The sequence below is a fragment of the Carcharhinus amblyrhynchos genome, chromosome 13 (genome assembly GCF_965287045.1).
Source record: "Carcharhinus amblyrhynchos chromosome 13, sCarAmb.v2.hapA, whole genome shotgun sequence".
Classification (NCBI taxonomy): Eukaryota; Metazoa; Chordata; class Chondrichthyes; order Carcharhiniformes; family Carcharhinidae; genus Carcharhinus; species Carcharhinus amblyrhynchos.
In genome coordinates this window covers 72,203,046-72,223,078 of record NC_137336.1, presented here as the reverse complement: position 1 = coordinate 72,223,078, position 20,033 = coordinate 72,203,046, and the positions used below count along the sequence as shown (strand labels likewise).

The 20,033-nt window shown below is 45.4% G+C and overlaps 1 protein-coding gene across 1 annotated transcript in view; it reads right to left on the bottom strand.

Moving 5' to 3' along the window:
- Positions 1-10,137: 10,137 nt before the first annotated feature.
- Positions 10,138-20,033, bottom strand: part of LOC145351315 (uncharacterized) — a 39,578-nt gene continuing 29,682 nt past the window's right edge. Inside the window, exons 6-8 of the mRNA XM_080200937.1 lie at positions 19,601-19,885; positions 12,944-13,065; positions 10,138-10,242 (exon numbers count right to left, since the gene is read on the bottom strand). Coding sequence (XP_080057063.1) covers positions 10,138-10,242; positions 12,944-13,065; positions 19,601-19,885 — 512 coding nt within the window. The remainder of the gene's footprint in view (positions 10,243-12,943; positions 13,066-19,600; positions 19,886-20,033) is intronic.

Below are 20,033 nucleotides of genomic sequence, written 5' to 3'. Positions count from 1 at the left end.
TAGCAGTTTTTTTCATCCTGGTTCCTTCTGGAAAATCTCAGAGTTTCTGCACAATAACTCTTGAAATCCTACATCCCAATATGCAATCTCTCCAGCCAGTCCAATTTTATCTGTTTCAACCCAGTTTTCACCCATGAGACAAGGTCTGTGTCCCTCAATCATTAGAACTGGTAACTGTGCTGTTTGTTTTCTGTTATAACTGACCCTACTGTCTTCAGCATCTCTCCAGTATATGTAGACAAAATAGCTTCCGAATTACTCAACCTCAATGATTACAAACCTTTCTAGAAGCAGTTGAATGCATCTTCCCCGATGACTGTGGCTGTGGCTCCAGTGCTAACCTCCATTTTAAGAATTCTGCCATTGATCATCAAAGCTAATTCTATAGGTGACACCTTGCTGAGTTGGACCTGATTTAAAGTATTAGTTTCGGATCTGTGGCCAAACAGGCCATCTAAAATGGTGATTTGTAAAGTGCCCTGGGACAATCGGGCAAGAACTAAAGCAACAGGCTGCAGCCTAAAAGACAGAGATAAACAGGCTGCAACTTAGACCAGTGAATAAACAGGATATGGGTCATCTCCAGGACAAAAGAGACTTTCTGGTCAAACAGGGTTGTTTACCAGACATAAGGGCACCGTAACTCCTTATTTGGGAGGGTGGTGTGAACCCTGCGTGCCCCCAGCACCTACAGACATGGCCATTGGGGACACACTGAGAGATTGGTGTGGCAGCACCTGATTGGACTTAATCGATCTGGGGAATCAAGTCCTGATCGATTGATTGGTAATGGCCAAAAGGGGCGTGAGAGCCAACAGAGTATAAAGAGTGCTGCACAACCAAGAATCTCTTTCTCTCTCTCTGATCCCACGAACAAGCTACAGCACCAGTGACCATCGCCAGTGACAGCCAGCATGAGGAGAGCCACCACACCCGAGAAGAAAGGAAGACCAGAGCCAGAGTGCCAGACCAGACAAAGGACCAGACGACGCAGAGGACGACCGAGACCAGCGCACAGGTAAAGGCCAATACCTGTTTGGGTATTTGCCAATCATGCAAAGTTAAGTCAAGGTCTTGTATTGGACTTGAGCTCTCGTATTTTCTGTAAAGATAACTTATTGTTGGTTGGGTGGGTGATAATCGTGTGCCTTCAATAAATATTGTTTGTACTAACAAGACATCTACTCGTAGTTATTTGTCCACCCCATAAGGATTAAAGCAAACTGTGCGGCACGTACAACAGATACCTTGTTAGGCTCCTCAGACAGGTATTTTAACGGGACTAAACTAACTTGTTTTTATTGTGTGTTCTGTCCTTCATGCTCAGTTTTGCACCGTGCCTGTAAATGATCCCTCCTTTTTCAATGGAAACATACATAATTTCTACATTGTTTCCTGGGAGAGCTGTCTGCCCGACACCAATAACAAACATCCACCCCCAGTGCTGTACTACACCTCTCAGGCTCTGCTGCAACCTTACACGGGCTGTTCCTCACAGCAACCATTTCATGACACAGACAGTTCACTTCATTCGGCATGCCTTGTACTTCACTTGTGCCCTACTCAGCACATTCAGTCACCAAGGCCATTTCTATGGCATTTTCCAAAGAGATTTTAGTCTCAGCCAGCAGCTTGTTTTTTGTACTGTGAGGCTGTTAATCCCACAGACCAATTGGTCTCTTAACATTTCCCCAAAAGTTGGATTGAATTCACAGTGCTCTGCTAACCCTTTTAATCTAGCCATGAACTCAGAGACTGTCTTCCACAAGACCCTCACTGCAGAGTGAAACACCTACCTCAACATGATGATTGAAAGTTGGGGGTTAAAATTATCTTTGACCAATTTTTGACCATCTGGTCAAAAGACTTTGCCAGAATTTTGCACCAGCCCAATAGAATCCAACCCTGTCTGGAGTGTCATGTGGTGTTAGACTTCTCACTAGGCTGTAGCTTCATGGGCTACAGACTGAGGGTAGTTTCAGCTTTTGTTTTTCCTCTGCTGTGATCTCATTGATTGCAAAGAAATAACATCACCTTTCAATATACTGCCTCTAGTTCTCAAAGTCTGGGTAATCCAGGTCAATCTTCTTCATTAAAGGCATTTTAAGGCCTTTTGGACCTGCTTTCTCTGAGCTTTGACAATCACTTCCCCTTCACCCCACAACTGTAAACTGTGATCTCCCAATAACTGATCTAGTTTTCCCTCATTGCCAGTGTAGTAAATTCAAAGCGAGATCCTGATTGTAACAGAATCCCTCACCCTGTTTGTTCCATAATTAAATGAGCCATATTGTTCCCCACTGATACTCAAATCTCTCCCAATGAGGCATTGGCTTGGAATCTGTGAGGCTTTTGATACTTTTAGAGTGAGAGATAAGAGTGCACAATTTGAAAAACTGTTTTGCTAATATCTCTTATACAACTTGAATAAGGATTAAATTTGCTTTTGTTAAACGTGTTCCCCCTTCTTTTAAATAACAGATTACCAACTATAATGTGTCCAAAAGTAAGTCACATTTATTCATAATTTGTGAAAAAAAATTATGAAACATTCACGAAAAACATAGCCAAAGCAATTCATGAGCTTTTGGACTTTGACATAACAAACTTTCCAGGAATGGGGGATGATCCTCTCTCCCGGTTGTTAACTAAAAGGAAGTTGAGTTTTTCTTTTTAATACTGATGGACTCCACATTCAGAAGAAGCACACACTGTCTTAACTGAGCTGTGTGTTACCTGTTCATCAGACAGCTCCACACACACATAATAACACGCAGAGTTATCGGGGTGAATCCTGCTGATTCTCCCACTCCTCTGTTTATTCCCTCAACTTCATCCTCATTAAAAGGAGAGGATTTTCCAATTCATGGTTTAAACTGACCCTCATCTGATCAAGTGGTTCCACCTAATTTTGCATATTGGTTCATAGGAAGCTGACACCATTGTCTCGGCCAGCATTTATTGCCCATTGCTAATTGCCCCCTGACAAGGTGGTGATGAGCTGCCTCCTTGACCTGCTGCAGTCCTTGTGGTGTAGGTACACACACGGTGCTGTTAGGGAGGGAGTTGCAGGATTTTGACTCAGCGACAGTGATGGGAAGGCGATATATTTCCAAGTCAAGTTGGCAAGTGACTTGGAGGGAAACCTCCAGGTGGTGGTGTTCCCAGGTACCTGTTGCCCTAGTTCTTCTAGATGGAAGTGGTTGTGATTTGGAAGGTGCTGCCGAAGGAACCTTAGCGCGTTCCTGCAGTGCATTTTGTAGATGGTACAGATGGTGCATCGGTGGTGGAAGGAGTGAGTCTTTAAGGTGGTGGATGAGGTACCAATTAAGTGTGCTGCTTTGACCAGAATGGAGTCAAATGATACAATCATTACTACTGGACAGGTCAGGTCCCAGGATAGGATCCCTGATCAATCCTAAATTTTTAATTGGACATGTGGAAGAACAGGGTTACAGGACTGGCAATGAACTTTTAACAAAAGGATAAAACATTCAGTAATCTAAAAAGGTTTACTATGACACACTACCGTCTCATTCAACTTTACTTTTATGGATATATACAGATTTGTAAGGATAATACAAGTTATAAAATCTATCCGATACTCTAATGATCTCAGTAAATACACAGGCCACTTAAACAAATCGAAGAAATGTGTTCTCTCTGAAATCAACCACATATAGACTCTGTGGATTATTTATCAGTTTCAGCAGACCCCACCCAACCCTTCACCCTCCTCCCCCAAGTCCACTCCATCCAAACAGCCATTACACTGTGAATCAACTGGCCTCATTGAAACTCTTTGTCTTCCAATCTCTGCCCTTGAAGAACACAGTTTGGAATCTTCTTCAACACAACACAACTCCAGGGTTTTCAGCCTCCCCTTTTAGCTTCCCTTTTACCTAGATCACCATTCGCTTTCCACAAACTCTCTCAGGGATTCAGTCTTGCCGACAAAAAGCCACTGCCTCACAGCTCCGTGAGGAACCACCAATATTTTGAGCCTCTCAGATATCTGGTTTCTCACATCGTCAACTTTAAATCTGCTTCTTTCAGCTGGGTCATTAGTTCACAGCCCTCTCTCTCTCCTTTAATTTCACTGAACTGGATCTTGCTCAGATTCCTGTTCTTTGTTCCTTTTATTAGAGACTTTCCTTTTTCTCATTCTTTGGTTTCTGGAGCTTTATTTTGTTCTTTTGGCAAATCTGCCATCTGCAATAGCCTGTCTTGTACTTAGTTGCTCCTGGCACTAGATCACAATTAACTCAAAAGCTCTTATGGTCTCAGTGTGGCCTCTGGTTGCTAAGCAACAACCTACATTTTCTTAGCTTTAACATCATAAAACAATCAATATTACAATGCAGGCATCTGAACAAAACTACAGATTGTCTTTCTTAGCACATAATTAAACACAAATTAAGCTGAAAATCTATGCCTTACTTCTGATATCTATAAACAAATAAAAATTATGTAAATCTACCTCGACTTCCTGACACATACTTCTTGAGTTTTGTTGGAGTTGCACTCAACCAGACAAGTGGAGAGTATTCCATCACACTCCTGACTTGTGGACAAGTCAGCACTTCTGGATGAAGATGGTAGCAAGCGCCCTGCCTTTTGCACTGAAGTACTCTTTTGCTTTCAAACTTTCTCAGTCTCAAGGAAGTGGTCTTACTCTGCTACAGAAGAAGAAGCGAGTTATTGGCAACATAACAAACTAAGATTCAATCTATTCCTATGGTTCAAAATAGTCCAGGGACTGGTGGTAAGGTTAATAAATGATATAAAATTCAAAGTAAAATATATAATTAAATAAAGATAATTAAACAGTGAATTTACATACATTATGGATGGCAGTACACATGATGTGTCACAGTTACAGCATGTAGGACTTACTGGATGCCAGTGAGGAAGAAAACATACAAGGGTTGGGCAACCATCCATGGTTAACCAGAAAGGTTAAAGTTCAAAATTAAAGAAAAACATATCATTGTGCAATTGCTCAGAAGATTGGACAGAATATAAAGAACAGCAAAAGATGACTAACAAATTATCAATGATGGAAAAATTGGATTACCAGAGAAAGCTAACCCGAAATATAAAAAACAGCTGGTAGGAGTACTTACAAACATTTTAAAATTAAGGAGTTAACAAAGTGAATATTAGATGCATAGAAAGTGAGTCTGGACATTTGATATTGGGAAACAAGGAAATAGCAGATGAATTGAACAGGTATTTTGCATCAGTCTTCACTATAGAGAATACAAGTAACATCCCATAAGCAGCAATAAACCAGGAAATAGGAGGGAGGGAGGAACTCAGGAACATTCTAATCACCAGAGAAGTGGCACTGAGTGAATTGTTGGGTCTATGGGCTGACAAGAGCTCAGGTCCTGAACAAATTTATCCTCGGGTCTGACAGGAAGTGTCTGTTACGATAGTTGATGCACTGGTTTTAATTTTCCAAAACTCCCGAGATTCGGGGAAGGTCCCATTAGATTGGAAGACAGCAAATGTAACTCCATTGTTCAAAGAGGAAGCAGTCAAAAAGCAGGAAACTATAGGCCTGTTAGCCTAAAATCTATCACAGAGTAAACATTAGAAGTTAATATTAAAGATGTTATAGCAGGGCACATGGATAAGTTCAGATAATCAGGCAGAGTCAACATGGTTTTGTGGAAGGGAAATCCTGTTTAACCCATTTATTTGAAGAAGTAATGTGCTGTAGATAAAGGAGAATGGGTGGATGTACTGTATTTAGATTTCCAGAAGACATTTGATAAAATGTCACATCAAAGGTTATGGTACAGTGATTAGCACTACTGCTCACAGCACCAGGGACCTGAGTTCGATTGCTGGCTTGGGTTACTGTCTGTGCTGAGTTTGCGTTGATTGCGTGGTTTCTGCCGGTGTTCCTGTTTCCTCCCACTGTCCAAAGATAAGCAGGTTAGGTTGATTGACCATGCTAAATTGCCCCTTAGTGTCACGGGGATTGGCACCGTATATATGTGTAGTCATAGGGATAGGACCTGGGTGAGATTGTTGTTGGTGCAGACTCAATTACATGAATCTAGCAAAGGGATTCTATGATTCTAGTGTACAGGTACGGCAAGTTATTAGGAAAGTTAATTTTATCATTTATTGTGAGAAAAAATATAAATGCATTAGAAACAATTCAGAAAAAAGACTATTACCTGAAATGGGTGGGTGGTTTGATGAGAAAAGTTTGGAGAGCTCAGGTTATATCCATTGGAGTTTATAAGAGTAAGAGGCAACTCAATCGGAACCTTTAAGATCCTGACGGCTAATGACAGGGTGGATGTGGAAAGGATTCACAACTGGAGTGAAAGGACTGCAGGGTTTAGATCAGATGCGTTACTTGTTCGATCATTTAGCTCTGCCTGTCACTATTTGGCAGGTAGTCCCGTGTTGTAGCTTCACCAGCTTGAAGCTTCATTTTTATCTAAGCCTGGTGTTGTTCCTGACATGCCGTCCTGCACTCTCCATTGAACCAGAATTGATCATCTGGCTTGGTGATAGTGGTAGAGTGGGGAATATACTGGGCCCTGAGGTTACAGATTGTGGTTGAGGACAATTCTGCTGCAGCTAAAGGATCACAGCGCCTCATGGATGCCCAACCTTGAGTTGCTAGATCTGTTTGAAGTCTATCCCATTTAGCAAAGTGGTCATGCCACACAATGCAGAGGAGGGCATCCTCAATGTGAAGACGTGATTTTGTCTCCAGAAGGACTGTGCACTGGTCAATCCTACCAATACTGTTATCTGCAGCAGACAGGTTGGTGAGGATAAGGTCAAGTATGTTTTTCCACCATTGGTCACTTCATCACCTGCCGCAGTCCCAGCCTAGAAGCTCTGTCCTTTAGGACCCGGCCAGCTATGTCTGTGGTGGTATGATCATGACACAATTGGTGGTGGATATTGAAGTCCCCAGCTAGAGTACATTCTGCAGTCCTACCACGCTCAATGCTTCCAAGTAGTTTTCAACATGGAGAAGTAGTGGTTCATTAGCTGAGGAGGGACAGTATACAGTAATCAGCAGGAATTTTCCTTACCCATGTTGAAGCTTCACGGGTTCCATAGTTCGTGCTGAGAACTCCCAGGGCAACTCCTTCACCACTCCATACCATCGTGTCACTACCTGTGCTTGGCCTGTCCTTCTGGTGGGATAGGACATAGTGAGGAATGGTGATGGTGGTGTCTGGGATATTATTTGTAAGTTATAATTCTCTGAGCATGACTGTCAGACTGTTGCTTGATTAGTCTGTGAGACAGCTCCCCCAGCGTTGATATAAATGTTAGTAAGGAGGACTTTGCAGGGTGGACAGACCTGCGTTTGCTTTTCTCATTTTGATTCATCCGGTTTCATTCCTTTTTGACTCCATAGCAGTTTGGAATTATGGAGTGGGAAGGGCAAAGTTTGTTGCCTATCCATAATTGCCCTTAATGCAAGTGGCTTGAGGGCATTTCAGGGGAATTTAAGAGTCAACTACATTGCTGTGGATCTGATGTCAGCCAGACCAAGTAAGGATGGCGGATTTCCTTCCCTAACTGGACATTAGGGCTTATACAACAATCGGCAAGGTTTTGTGTGATCACAATTAGACTAGCTTTTAATCCCAGAGTTTCATTAATTTAATCTAAATTCAGCAGTCACTGTGGTGGGACTTGAACTCAGATTCCCAGTACATTATTCTGGTCCCCTGGATTATTAATCCAGTGACAATACCATTCATTCTGAAATTCTGAAGGGGTTTGACAGGTTAAATACTGAGAGACTGTTTCCCACTGGCTGGAGAATCAAGAACATAGTTCCTACAGATTGGAGGGGGACTAATGTAAACACATTATTTGAAAAGAGAGATAAATTCAGTGAACTGTAGGCCAGACTTTTAAAAGACTTCTGGATGAGTATATGGGATCTAATGGGATTGGGGGTTATAGATAGGTCTATGGCTTAGTAGGTATAGATGTGATCGGCGCAACTTGTGGGCCGAAGGTCCTGTTTGTGCTGTAGTGTTCTATGTTCTATATAATAGGTCACTATGTAAAGTTAAAGCACATGGGATTGCAGGTAATGTCTTGATATGGATAGAAAGCTGGTTAGCAGATAGGAAGCAAAGAGTTGGTATAAATGGGTCTTTTTCTGATTGGCAGTGAGTAACTAGTTGGGCTCCGCAGGGATCTGTGCTAGGATCCCAACTGTTCACATTATATATTTATGATTTGGAAGAGGGAATTGAATGTGCATGTATCATAGGTCATAGAATCCATACAGTGTAGAAGGAGGCCATTCGGCCCATCGAGTCTGCACCAACCACAATCTCATCCAGGCCCTATTCCCATAACCCCATGTATTTACCCTACTAATCCCCCGACACTATGCAGCAATTTAGCATGGTCAATCAAACTAGCCCACACATCTTTGGAGTGTGGGAGGAAACCCAGGGGGAGAAGGTGCAAACTCCGTACAGCCACCTGAATTGGAATCAAACCCGGGTCCCTGGCGCTGTGAGGCAGCAGGGCTAACCAATTTGATCTCCAAAATTATCTCCAAATTTGCAGATGATGCAAAGTTGAGTGGAGGGTGAGCTGTGAAGAGGATGCAGAGATGCTTCACTATGATTTAGACAGGCTGAGTGTGCAGGCATATGCATGGCAGATGCAGTATAATGTGGATAAATGTAAGGTAATCTACTTTGGTCGCAATAATAGGAAGACAGATTATTACTTGAATGTGTGTAAATTGAGAGCGAGACCTTGGTGTCCTCGTGCATCAGTGGCTGAAAGTAAGCACGCAGGTGCAGCAGGCATTAAGGAAAGCAAATGGTATGTTCACCTTCATAGCAAGAGGAATTAAGTATAGGGATATGGATGTTTTGCTGCAATTGTATAGGACATTGGTGAGGCCATCCCTGGAGCCTTGTGAGCAGTTTTGGCGTCCTTATCTGAGGAAGGATGTCCTTGCTGTCGAGGGAGTACAGTGAAGATTTACCAGGCTGATTCCTGGGATGGCAGGTCTGTCATATGAGGGGAGACCAAGTTGGTTCGGATTATATTCACTGGAGTTTAGAAGAGTGAGGGGGCTCTTATAGAAACTTAGAAAATTCTAACAGGGTTGGGCAGGGCAGATTCAGAAAGAATGTTCCCAATGATGAGGGAGTAACGAACTAGGGGGTCATACTTTGAGGATAAGGGATAAACATTTTAGAACTGGGGTGGGGAGAAATTTCTTCACCCAGAGGGTGGTGAATGTGTGGAATTCATACAGAATGTAGCTGAGGCCAAAATATTGTCTGATTTCAAGAAGAAATTATATATAGCTCTCAGGGGATAAAGGGATCAAGGGATAGTGGGGAACGGGGGAGGGTGTGGGAAACAGAATATCGAACTTGATCATCAATCATGATCAAAATGAATGGTGGAAGAGGCTCAAAGGGCTGAATGGCCTCTTCCTGCTTCTAGTTTCTATGTAACATAATGAGACGGTCTCAAAGGAGATTGTCATTTAGGACTGAGATGAGGAGCAATTTTGTCACTCAGAGGGTTGTGAATCTTTGGAATACTGTACCCCAGGGGTTTTTGGATGGACCATCACTGAATATATTTAAGGATGAGACAGACAGATTAGTGATCTCTCAAACTGGGTAGATCTGTGATAAAAATTCAGCAATGATCATGTGGAATGGTGGGGCAAGTTTGAGGGGGCTGTGTGGTTCTCTCTCGTTCCAATTCCTTGTGTCCTTATGTCATTTGTTACTAATTAAAGTCAATATAAAGATATATCTATATTCTTGTGTCATTCTGTTATACATGCATTTGATTACACCGGGCGGCATTTTCCAGCTATTCCCGGTGGTTTGATATTCTGTTCCTGCTGAAGGAGATCACCACGGCAGTTTCCCTGTAACAGCCAGAGAGGCAGTGGTGAGAGGATGTCAGAAGCAAATTGAAAGATCGTATGAAATAATTCATTAAAAAAATCTGGCACAGATGAGATGTGTCTGCTATATTCTGGGAACAAAGTCGAGTGGTACCCTTGCTTCCTATTGGGGTAGGCTCGGTTCAGTTCACACAACACAGGCAGAAATCTGAACCTGATTTGAACTGGGTTAGAATTTAATCGTGTTGTTTATCCAGCGGTTCAGCGACTGGTGCTCCAGGGCCCTTGATTGTATCGTAGACCGTGAGTGGTGACCCCGAGTTCTCTGCCGGCTTTGGATCCTAAGGAGAAAGCAGAAAAGTCTTTTTGAAAGAAGTAGTGAGCAAAATCAAATGGCCCCGTTATTCGTGTGCACTAATGGCCATTAAATCTCAGCGAGAGGTCAAAAACGGGATTTGTGCCAGTGAGATCTCAGAATGAGATCTTACTTCATCCCCTCTAACGGCATGATCAAGTTCATGCCTCGGAAGGGTGCAAGCCTCATTAGCATATATTATAGTACATTATACTATAACTTGTGGGCCTACTGCTGCTATTTCTGTCCTCATTGTAACTTCCCACCCAACTGGTGTGACAACATGTCAGCGCTAATCACTGCTGGTTTTCAAAATCAAAAAACAGTCGTGATGACCAGGCCCTCGTCCTTGTCAGCTCATCATTTATCCAAAGTTAAGTAGTGCCCCCAGGTGGTAAGAGTGGCAGGGAGTGGGATGGGAGCACACTGACGCCTTGTGAGGAGGGCGGTGAGGGAGGGTACTGTGGTGTGCCCTGATGGTTGTGGAGGGAGAGGGTGGGGGAGTGTGACATTGCTTGTCCTAGGGGTGGGTGGGTCACTCATCTCAGTGGGGAGGGGCTCCTTTTACTTTAACCAGAGATCGGAGATCTCGATATTCCTGGCCTTGCCATTTGTTTTGCACCCAACTCCCCTCCAGGTGACTGCCTGGTTCTTGCTTCCCCTTTGATATTGTTATGTTGTTCAATACAATGAGGAAAGCCAGCTGTGTAATTACAAGTTTCACACCAGCTTTCTTCCACTTTTGGGCAGATTCTGATCACAGATTTTTAACAATTGTTCATAGGGTGTGGGCTTGGCCAGCATTCATTGCCCATCCCTAATTACCCCTTGAGAAGGTGGTGGTGAGCTGCTTTCTTGAACCACTTTAGTCCCTGAGGTGTAGGTGCATTGTTAGGGAGGGTGTTCTAGGATATTGATCCAGCAACAATGAGGGGTGGTGATATATTTCATGGTGAGTGACTTGGAGGGGAATCTCCAGGTGCTGGTGTTCCCAGGTATCTGCTGCTCTTGTCCTTCTCGAAGGTAGTGGTTGTGGGTTTGGAAGGTGCTGTGTAAGGAACCTTGGTGAGATCCTGCAGTGCACTTTGTAGATGGTACACATGGCTGCCACTATGTTTTGGCAGTGGAGGGAGTGGACTTTTGTGGAAGGGATAGCAATCAAGTGGGGTTGCTTTGTCTTGGATGGTGTCGAGCTTCTTGAGTGTTGTTGGAGCTGCATTATCCAGGCAAGTGGGGAGTATTCCATCACACTCATGACTTGTGCCTTGTAGATGGTGGACAGGTTTTAAGGAGCCAGGAGGTGAGTTACTGCCGCAGGAATCTAAGCCTCCAGCCTGTTCTTGTAGCCTTAGTACTTATACGGCTAGCTCAGTTCAGTTTTGGGTCAATGATAATCCCCAGGATGTTGGTAGTGGGGGATTTAGCGATGTAAATGCCATCAAACACCCCCCAGTGCTGTTTAGGAAGGAATTTGACTTAGTGACAGTGAAGGAATTGTCGAATGCTATTCTGATTAGAATGATGTGTGTGTGCCTGAGAGATTTGGGATGGGATTTGGAGGTTTTGATATCCCCATGAAACCACCACCCTCACTATTATCAGTGGTGGAGGTTATTTTGAAAAATGAGGCAGCTGGTGTTCTCATTGAACACTGGGATCTTGCTGTGTGTGTATTTGAGTTCAGCAGGTAGGGTACCGATGAGGAGACTGTCAGGAGATGTAGTGAGAATCAGGGATCCAGGGAATGGACAGGCTCTGGGGGTGGAACCTCTGTCCTATTTTAAGAACATAAGAACATAAGAAATAGGAGCAGGAGTAGGCCATCTGGCCCTTCGAGCCTGCCCCGCCATTCAATAAGATCATGGCTGATCTGTCGTGGCTCAGTTCCACTTTCCCGCCCTCTCCCCATAACCCTTAATCCCCTCTCTTATCAAAAACCCATCAACCCGCTTCTTAAAAATATTTAGCGAGGCAGCCTCCACCACTTCAACGGGCAGAGAATTCCAGAGATTCACCACCCTTTGAGTGAAGAAGTTCCTCCTCAACTCCGTTCTGAACTGCCCCCCCTTTATCTTGAGGCTGTGCCCCCTAGTCCTACTGTCTTTTTTGAGCGGGAAGAGTCTTTCCACCTCTATCCTATCCATCCCATTCATCATCTTATACGTCTCAATGAGATCTCCCCTCATTCTTCTAAACTCTAACGAGTACAAGCCTAGTTTATTCAGCCTCTCCTCATAGCTCAACCCCCTCAACTCCGGTATCAGCCTAGTAAACCTCCTCTGCACTCCCTCCAAGGCCAAAATATCCTTGCGCAGGTGCGGCGCCCAAAACTGCACACAGTACTCCAGCTGCGGCCTCACCAATGCCCTATACAGCTGCAGCAAGACCTCCCTACTTTTATATTCAATCCCCCTCGCTATGAAGGCCAGCATCCCATTCGCCTTCCTGACCACCTGCTGCACCTGCAGGCTGGGTTTTTGCGACTCATGCACAAGGACCCCGAGGTCCCTCTGCACCGTCGCCTGCTGCAGTTTTTCGCCACGTAAGTAATAGTCCTTCCTACCATTCTTCCTACCAAAGTGGACCACCTCACACTTGCCAACATTAAATTCCATTTGCCATTTCCTGGCCCATTCGCCCAGCCTATCTAGATCCTTCTGCAGACTCTCCACACCCATTACCATTACCCAATTTTCCATTACCATCTCATTTCCTTCTGGTGAAGGGCGTTTCTCTTGAGGTCTATTCACTCGCTGCACTTCAGAATAAATAGTCCGTGGATTATCCGTGCAATCCTGCCCATTCGAACCTTTGAAAGGAAAGAATGGATAACAGTGAGTGATGTGGGGATTTATAAATGCAACCTCATCATACATGTTCCTCTTATCAGCCTCTCCTCCCAAACGCCTCCTCCTGTCCCTCCTTCCCCCGACCACTCCTCCCTGGGCTCCACGTGAACCTCCTCCGCAGCCCTTCCTTTCTCCCCCGCTCCTCCTCACCTTCACCTCTTCCCCATGACCTTCCTGCTTTCCACCTCCTCTCTGGCCACTCCCTCATCCGCCCGGCCCTCCGCATCCCCCGGCCCTCCTACTGGCCCCTCCTCAAAGAACAAAGAACAAAAACAGCCCGGGAAACAGGCCCTTCGGCCCAACGAGCCCGCGCCGCCATCTCATCACCACCAGTCCCCCTCTCCACCCACGACCCTTGTCTAATGTTTTATGGCCATCCACATTGAGGGAACCTGATTTAGGGACAATTTATTCCTGCCAATCAGCCTAACAGCACATCTTTGGGGTGTGGGAGGAAACCGGAGCACCCGGAGAAAACCCACACAAGCACGGGGAGAATGCGCAAACTCCCACAGACACCGGCCCAAATCCATGTGTCTGCACAGCAATCAGCAATAGTCACTGAGCTGTCGTCTTGCCCAGTATCTGGTCCAGTTTAGGCATCACGCAGACCCTCCCTAACCCTCCCCCTCCTCTGTTGACCCTCCTCCCCCTCCCAGCCCTTCATCCCCTGCCCCTTCTCCCCTTTCCTCCTGAGTTGCCCCTTCCTTTCCTGTCCTCTCCTGCCCCACAATTCATGCAGCGCATCACCTTCTCCTTTCTTCATGTCATCGAATCAAGAAATGTCCAGCCGCCCCTTGTCTCCTCTCTTGCCCCTCCTTCCTGGCCCCCTCCAGGGATGTCCACTTCTTCCCTCTCTTCCCAAGCTTCCAACCTCCCCTTCCTCCTTTGTCCCTTGCTTCCATGCTTACTGCTCCCCTGCCCCCTCATGCCCTACCTTGTCTCTTGCCTTTCAGGTGAGAACCTTCCTCACAATCCTTTCACTACCTCTGTATTCAGCCATGTTCACTCTTTCACTTCCCTATCACACCATCCCCCTCCTCCTGTCCCTGCCCTCTGCCTGTGTGGGTCTCCTCCAGGTGCTCCAGTTTCCTCCCACAATATAAAGATGTGTGGGTTCGGTTGATTGGCCATGCTAAATTGACCCTTAGTGTTGGGGGATTAACGGGGTAAATACAAGGGGTTATGGGTTTCGGGCCTGGGTGGGATTCTTGTCAGTGCTGTCACTGCACTGTAGGGATTCTCTGATTCTTTCCCTCAATTCTGCTCCCAAACCAGGCCCTTCCCCTCACTCCACCTTCACAGTTCCATCCATTTTAGTTAGCCCTGCCCTTTTAGATACATTGCACCTGATCCACAGACGCATGTATTATTTATTTATTTAGTGTCACCAGTAGGCTTACGTTAACACTGCAATGAAGTTACTTTGAAAATCCACAAGTCGCCACCTATTCGGGTACATGGAGGTAGAATTTAGCATGGCCAATGCACCAAACACCACAACTTTCAGACTACAGGAGGAAATCGGAGCACCCAGAGGAAATCCACACAGTCATGGGGAGAAGGTGTAAACTCCACACAGACAGTGACCCTAGCCAGGGATCAAACACAAGTCTGTGGTGCTGTGATGCAGTGGTGCTAACCACTGTGCCATGAGTACCATGAGTTCCTTATACACATGCATGTGTTTGTGAAACTTGCCTAAATTTGCCACCCGCTTTTTCCTTCTATGAATTTTCCATATAATCGGCACACAGGGTATGATTCCAAACAATAAAAATGTTAAATATCCAGCGGCAAATGTTCTTGGCTCTGCAAAATAGAAAAACTTTTCAACAGCATCAAAACAATCATCAAACACAGCAGCACATGTTCCACTCTTCAGCCATATCCTTCACACTGTCACTCAGTAACCCCTCTCCCCCAGCACCCTGTATCACTGACTGTATCTCTACTGATGTTAATCCAGCTCCCTCACAGTGTCACTCAGTAACCCCTCTAGCCCAGCACCCTGTCTCACTGACTGTATCTCTACTGATGTTAATCCAGCTCCCTCACACTGTCACTCAGTAACCCCTCTCCCCCAGCACCCTGTATCACTGACTGTATCTCTACTGATGTTAATCCAGCTCCCTCACACTGTCACTCAGTAACCCCTCTCCCCCAGCACCCTGTATCACTGACTGTACCTCTACTGATGTTAATCCAGTTCCCTCACACTGTCACTCAGTAACCCCTCTCCCCCAGCACCCTGTATCACTGACTGTATCTCTACTGATGTTAATCCAGCTCCCTCGCACTGTCACTCAGTAACCCCTCTCCCCCAGCACCCTGTATCACTGACTGTATCTCTACTGATGTTAATCCAGCTCCCTCGCACTGTCACTCAGTAACCCCTCTCCCCCAGCACCGTGTGTTACTGACTTTATCTCTACTGATGTTAATCCAGCTCCCTCACACTGTCACTCAGTAACCCCTCTCCCCCAGCACCCTGTGTTACTGACTGTATCTCTACTGATGTTAATTCAGCTCCCTCACAATGTCACTCTAACCCCTCTCCCCCAGCACCCTGTGTTACTGACTTTATCTCTACTGATGTTAATCCAGCTCCCTCACACTGTCACTCAGTAACCCCTCTCCCCCAGCACCCTGTGATACTGACTGTATCTCTACTGATGTTAATCCAGCTCCCTCACACTGTCACTCAGTAACCCCTCTCCCCCAGCACCCTGTGATACTGACTGTATCTCTACTGATGTTAATCCAGCTCCCTCACACTGTCACTCAGTAACCCCTCTCCCCCAGCAACTAATCTTACAGATTTAAGTGGAGGCATTGGCCTCCTGATTTTATCTCTGAGCTATTAATCTAGGAACTCAATCAATGTTCTGGGGACCTGGGTTTGAATCCCACTACAACAGATGGTGGAATTTGAATTCAATAAAAATACCTGGAATTAAGAATCCACTGGTGACCATGAAACTGTTGTGGGCTGTTGGAAAAATGCATCTGGTTCTCTGACATCCACAGTAAAAAGTCTGACATATCCTTCAGAGAAGGAAATCTGCCACCCTTATTTGCTCTGGGCTACATGTGACTCCACACCACAGCAATGTGGTTTACACTCAACTGCCTTCCAAGAGGAACTAGGGATGGACAATAAATGCTAGCCAGTCAGTGATGCCCATGACCTATGAGTGAATTTTAAAACAACTTATCTCTACTGATGATGATACAGTACCCTCACAATGTCATTCAGTAACCACTCACCCTGGGCAACTAGTGTTACTGATGACATCTCTAATGACATTAATCCAGCCCCCTCACACTATCATTCAGTAATCCCACTCCCCCAGCACCCTGTGTTACTGTCTGTATCTCTACTGATGTTAATCCAGCTCCCTCACACTGTCACTCAGTAACCCCTGTCCCCAGCACCCTGTGTTACTGACTGTATCTCTACTGATGTTAATCCAGCTCCCTCACACTGTCACTCAGTAACCCCTCTCCCCCAGCACCCTGTGTTACTGACTGTACCTCTGCTGATGTTAATCCAGCTCCCTCAGGCTGTCACTCAGTAACCCCTCTCCCCAGCACCATGTTACTGACTGTACCTCTGCTGATGTTAATCCAGCACTCTTAGTCTGTCACTCAGTAAACCCTCTCCCCAGCACATTACGTTATGACAATACCTTTACTGATGTTAATCCAGCTCCTTCACACTGTCACTCAGTACCCCTCTCCCCCACCAAAATGTTACTATCTTATCTGTACTGATATTAATCTAGCTCCCTCACACTGTCACTCAGCAATTCCACTCCCTCAATACAGTGTTACTGTTAGTATCCCTACTTATGTTAATCCAGCTTTCTCACAATGTTACTGAGTAACCACTATTTCTCATGACCCTGTGTTCCTGACTGTATTTCTACTGATGTTTAATCCAATTGCCTCACACTGTCACTCAGTAACCACTTTCCACCAATACACTGTTTTACTGACAGTATCTTTACTGTTGTTAATCCAACTGACACTATTGGTCACCCCTCCCTCCAGCAGTCTGTATGTCTGATGGTATCCTTATTGATGTTAATGCAGCTCCCTCACACTGGCACTCAATAACCACTATGCTCCAGTACTCCGTGTTGCTGACTGTATCTCTACCGCTGGTAAACCAGCTCCCTCACACTGTCATGTAGTAACCACTCTCCCACAATAAACTGTCTTAACCCAAAAGAGCCCCCCCACCCCCGCCAAAATACACTGTCTTACTCACTGTATCTCTGCTGATGTTTATCAAGTTCCTTCACACTATCACTCAGAAACCCCTCTCCCCCAGCACCATGTTACTGACTGTATCACTACTGATGCTAACAAAAACAGACAATGCTGGAAAATCTCAGCAATCTGACAGCATCTTTGGAGAGAGAATAGAGCCAATGTTTTGAGTTGAGTGACCCTTCATCAGGACAAAGAGCAAAGAAAGTCAGAAGAGCAAAGAAAGTCATACTATGAGGGTCAAGGAGGTCTATAATTGGACAAAGGAAATGTAAATGATGATGAAGAAGGCTGGGAAGGTACTGAAAGTGTCCATTAAGCAATCAGAATGTGTGAAAGGCAGTACAGATGTGAGAGTGAAGGATGATAAAAATAGATGAGTGAGGCTAAAAGAAAAAATGAAATAATTGGAAACAGGGTGAAAGTGAAGAGGAAACTTCATGCTGTCAATGTTAAACCTAATATTCAGTCTGGAAGGCTGTCAAGTGCCCATTCGGAAGATGAGGTGCTGTTCCTCCAGTCTGCGTTGAGTTCACGAGATCATTGCAAAAGGCCAAGGACGGACATGTGGACAGGACAGCAGGGTGGTGTGTTGAAGTGACAAACTACAGGAAGGTCTCAGTCCTGCTTGTGGACAGACTGAATGTGTTCAGCAGAGTGGTCACCCAGTCTATGTATTGTCTCTCTGATGTAGAGTAGACCACATTGGAGCAGTGAATGCAATAGCTCAGACTGAAGGAGATGCTTGTGAAGTGCTGCTTCATCTGAAAGGAGCGTTTAGGTCCTGGGTGACGAGCAGGGGGAAGGTAAAGGGGCAGGTGTTACACCTTCTACACTTGCATAGGAAGATGCCATGGGCAGGGGGTGAGGTGTTGGATATGATGAAGGAGTGGATCGATGTGTCCCGGAGAGAACGGATCCCAGTGGAAAGCTGACAGGGGGAGTGAGGAGAAGATGTATTGAGTGACGGCATCATGCTGGAGTTGGTGGAAATGGCAGAGGATGATCCTTTGAATATGAAGGCTGGTGGGATGCAAACTGAGGACAAGGGGGACCCTATCCTGGTTGGGGGAGGGAGGGGAGGGAGTGACAGCAGTGGCCCAGGGGATGGTTCAGGCACAGTTGAGAGTCTTGTCAACCATGGTGGTGTTAATTCAGCTCCCTCAAAATGTCTGTAACTGCTCTACCTCTGCTTTCAGTGTTACTGACTGTATCTCTACTGATGTTAATCCAGCTCTTTCAAACTGTCACTCAGTAACCCCTCTCCCACAGCGCACTGTGTTACTGATTGTACCTCTGATAATGTTAAGGCAGCTCACTTATAGCGTCACTTAAGAAGCCTCATGCAGCAACTTGTACAAGAACAGGAACTGAGTTATTTTAATGATATTATTCTAATTTGTCGAATCAAACATTGCCAGGATACGAAAAGTACAGTGTGAGATACAGAGTAACTCTCCCTCGACACTGTCCCCATCAAACACTCCCAGGACAGGCACAGCACAGTGTTAGATACTGAGTAAAGCTCCCTCTACACTGTCCCCATCAAACTCTCCCAGGACAGGTACAGCATGGGGTTAGATACAGAGTAAATCTCCCCTCTACACTGTCCCCATCAAACACTCCCAGGACAGGTACAGCACGGGGTTAGATACAGAGTAAAGCTCCCTCTACACTGTCCCCCATCAAACTCTCCCAGGACAGGTACAGCACGGGGTTAGATACAGAGTAAATCTCCCTCTACACTGTCCCCATCAAACACTCCCAGGACAGGTACAGCACGGGGTTAGATACAGAGTAAATCTCCCTCTACACTGTCCCCATCAAACACTCCCAGGACAGGTACAGCACGGGGTTAGATACAGAGTAAATCTCCATCGACACTGTCCCCATCAAACACTCCCAGGACAGATACAGCACGGGGTTAGATACAGAGTAAAGCTCCCTCTACACTGTCCCCATCAAACACTCCCAGGACAGGTACAGCACGGGGTTAGATACAGAGTAAAGCTCCCTGTACACCGTGCCCAACAAACACTCCCAGGACAGGTACAGCACGGGGTTAGATACAAAGTATAATTCCTCGATATTATCCCCTTCAAACATTCCCAAAGAGATCTAGCACGGTTTAGAAACAGAGTAAATCTTTCTCTACATTGTCCCCATCAAACACTTGGCTGTGTAATAACAAATTGCTAATTTATTTCTGACACTCACTAGATTTGTTTCCATTGCAGACGTCAGTCAGGTTGATGTGTGCAGTGTCTTCACTGACTGGGTTCCTGGCCTCACATTTGAACACGGTGTCATTGGTCTCCAGTGTGAAATAAAGCTGTAACTCCTGTCCATTTTCAGAGAGATGATGGATACTGTCATCCCTCAATGCTTCTTGTCCCCTCCACCAACTGAAGCTGGTGTTGTCGCCTGTGTTCACTGAGCAGCTCAGGGTGATGTTACAGTTCTCTGTGATCTGATAGCTGATCTTTGTTCCTGTCACAGGCTCTGACATTCAGATTGAAAGACAAAAGATACATGAGGACGGAATGTCGGCCCTTGTGAGTCACCTCAATATCCAGCATCCTCACACCCGCTTCAGAACCTCACAAGACAACTCTGAACCCCGCTCAACCCTCCATCTGCCAGTTTAACC